At 54.9% G+C, this 2,263-nt stretch overlaps 1 protein-coding gene across 1 annotated transcript in view; it reads left to right on the forward strand.

The window, feature by feature from the left end:
- CSMD2 (CUB and Sushi multiple domains 2) overlaps positions 1-2,263 on the forward strand; it is a 565,338-nt gene that overhangs the window by 447,035 nt on the left and 116,040 nt on the right. The window contains 1 exon segment of the mRNA XM_027775561.1: positions 948-1,000. Coding sequence (XP_027631362.1) covers positions 948-1,000 — 53 coding nt within the window.

Raw genomic sequence — 2,263 nt, forward strand, 5'->3', positions numbered from 1 at the left:
CGCTTTCGGCATTGGCCCAAAGCATATCCAGAGGGTCCTCAGGGCTAAAACAACCCGGGTAAGGCCTCTCCAGCTGCCATCTAAGCCAGCCAGGCAGCTAAAGAAGCCAGTTCCTAGGAGAAGGGACCGAGGGGGCACAGCCCACACCTGGCCTCCGCCACTCTGTTGGGGTCTGTAGTACAAGGATCCTCTTGGGATCTTGGCCACGTACACACACACGTACACACACAGTGTGAGTTTTAAGCCACAAGGTCCAGGACTTGAACTGCAGTCGACTACATGGGAGTCCAGCAATGCCACCATAATGCCATCTGCTAGTCCCCACCTGGTATGATTTTCAAGCCACCGGGTCTGGAACTTGAACCACAGCGCTGGCCATGTGAGATCCGGTGCCTTCATCACCACACCACATACTGGCCCCTCAAGTTTATTTTCTTCCATGAGCAAGAGGGAGAGGTTAGGGGGTAGGGGAAACATCCCCGACTGGGTCTTCAATCCACCGTCCATCCCTGTCTCAGCTGGTCAGGGTCACGGGCACATGTATGCACAGCTGGGATGCGAACCCAGGACTCCTCTATGTAGGTCCAGCTGTGTTGGCCCTATGCCACCTCATGACCCCTCCCTTTTAAATTCAAATGAAAATATCGTCATTTTTGATGTCGCAGACATGCTTAACTCTCCTGTTGGCGTGTTAAAGCAGCCCCAGACAGTATGTCAACAGATGGACACGGCCGTGTTCCAATAAAACTTTATTTACAAAAACCAGGCAGCGAGCGACCGGTGGGCTGTATTTTGCTGATCCCTCTTCTGTAGGAATGAGATCACCCTGTAGGTACTCTTCTGTAACTCTTCTTGCTTTGTTTTTCCCCAAAATAGGTCTTAAGCATGTTCCCTTATCAGCATTCAAAGACTTGCGTTATTCTTTGTAAAGGCCGCTTGTATTCCAGGAATGGCTTTACCCCAGCCTTCCTAGCCGGCGCCTCCCTGGTGGACTGTTTCGGTGGTTGCTTTTCGTTCCTCGCTATTACGGAGTCTGGAAATGGGCCTCGTCGGTTTTGGCCAGAGAGAAGCTGGTTGCTTTGGTTTCCCGTTTCGGAGGGCATGGCTTATCATTACCATCGTGAGTTTTAGCCGTTTCGTTTTATCATTCATGGCTGAGCTCTGCTCTGGTGGGCTGAAGACCTGCTTTTGCTGCTAACTCCAGCTCCTAATAGCAGAATGGCTGGGAAGACTCATTTAGCCTCTGTGGTCACCACGTCCCCATCGCGCCCGGCTCGGAGCCTACCTGGCCTCACCCACCGCAGAGGGTACTGTGAGACACAAATGAGACAGCAGATTGCAAAGAGCTTTGGAAAGTGTCACACGATGTTCCCTGTAAAGGACCATCATTATTACCGTTAGCCTGTCATTATTATCAGTGTGGCCACCGGGAGTGGTGGGGCTCGCCTTCCCCTGACGTGATGAGTAGGAGGAGTCTAGCTGCAACCGCTGATGAGGCTGTTGACTGAGCTCCTCAGAGTCCGGCCAAGTTCAGCAGCCCTTTAGTTCCTCTCTGCTGTGTGCCGGGCGGAGGAGAAGACCTGGGGACCGTCCCTTGCCTCCAGGAGTTCAGAGGTCCCTGGAGAGAAATACCCTCAGCCCCTCTGACAAGATAAAATGACGCGTGCTGTAATCAGGGGAAGAAAGACGATTCTGCCAGAGGAAAGGCAGCCTTCGGGAAAGCTGCCCCGAGAGAGCGTCGCAAAGTGTAGGAGCTGCTACAGACGGAAGGGAGGGAGGACAAGTGCAGTCGTGCGCCCGGAGGCTGAGGCCTGAGGGTGGTCGGGAGGGCTGGAATCCAAGAGCAGCCCGAGCTGGCTCCCAGTGCACCCCCAGCTGTGGCCGATTCGCAGCAGAGTGACAGCCTTGGGCAGCAACCGCCTTCTGGGTGGGCAGTCTCACCAGTGCCGGGGGACCCCTGTTGTCTCTGAAGGCCGATGTCTGCTGTTGTGGCCCTTCCTCCTCAGCTCCATTCTTGGCACTTCGGAGCCCCTCTGCAAGGGGACTGCAGTGCCATTTCTAGACCTGTCTGCTGCCACCACTGCCCCGTGGCCTGACCCATAGGACTCCAGTGAGCTCATTTGCACCGCTGGCCCTGACTGACCTCAGCTGACCTGCGACAGCACAGCCATGAGGACAGGTCCCTGACATCAGTCGTGGGGAGCCAACAAGGAGACGTGAGGAATGTGCAGATCGTGACCCCCAGAATAAGAGAAGTTTCTAG

This window comes from Tupaia chinensis, unplaced genomic scaffold (genome assembly GCF_000334495.1).
Source record: "Tupaia chinensis unplaced genomic scaffold, TupChi_1.0 Scaffold000573_1, whole genome shotgun sequence".
Taxonomy (NCBI): Eukaryota; Metazoa; Chordata; class Mammalia; order Scandentia; family Tupaiidae; genus Tupaia; species Tupaia belangeri.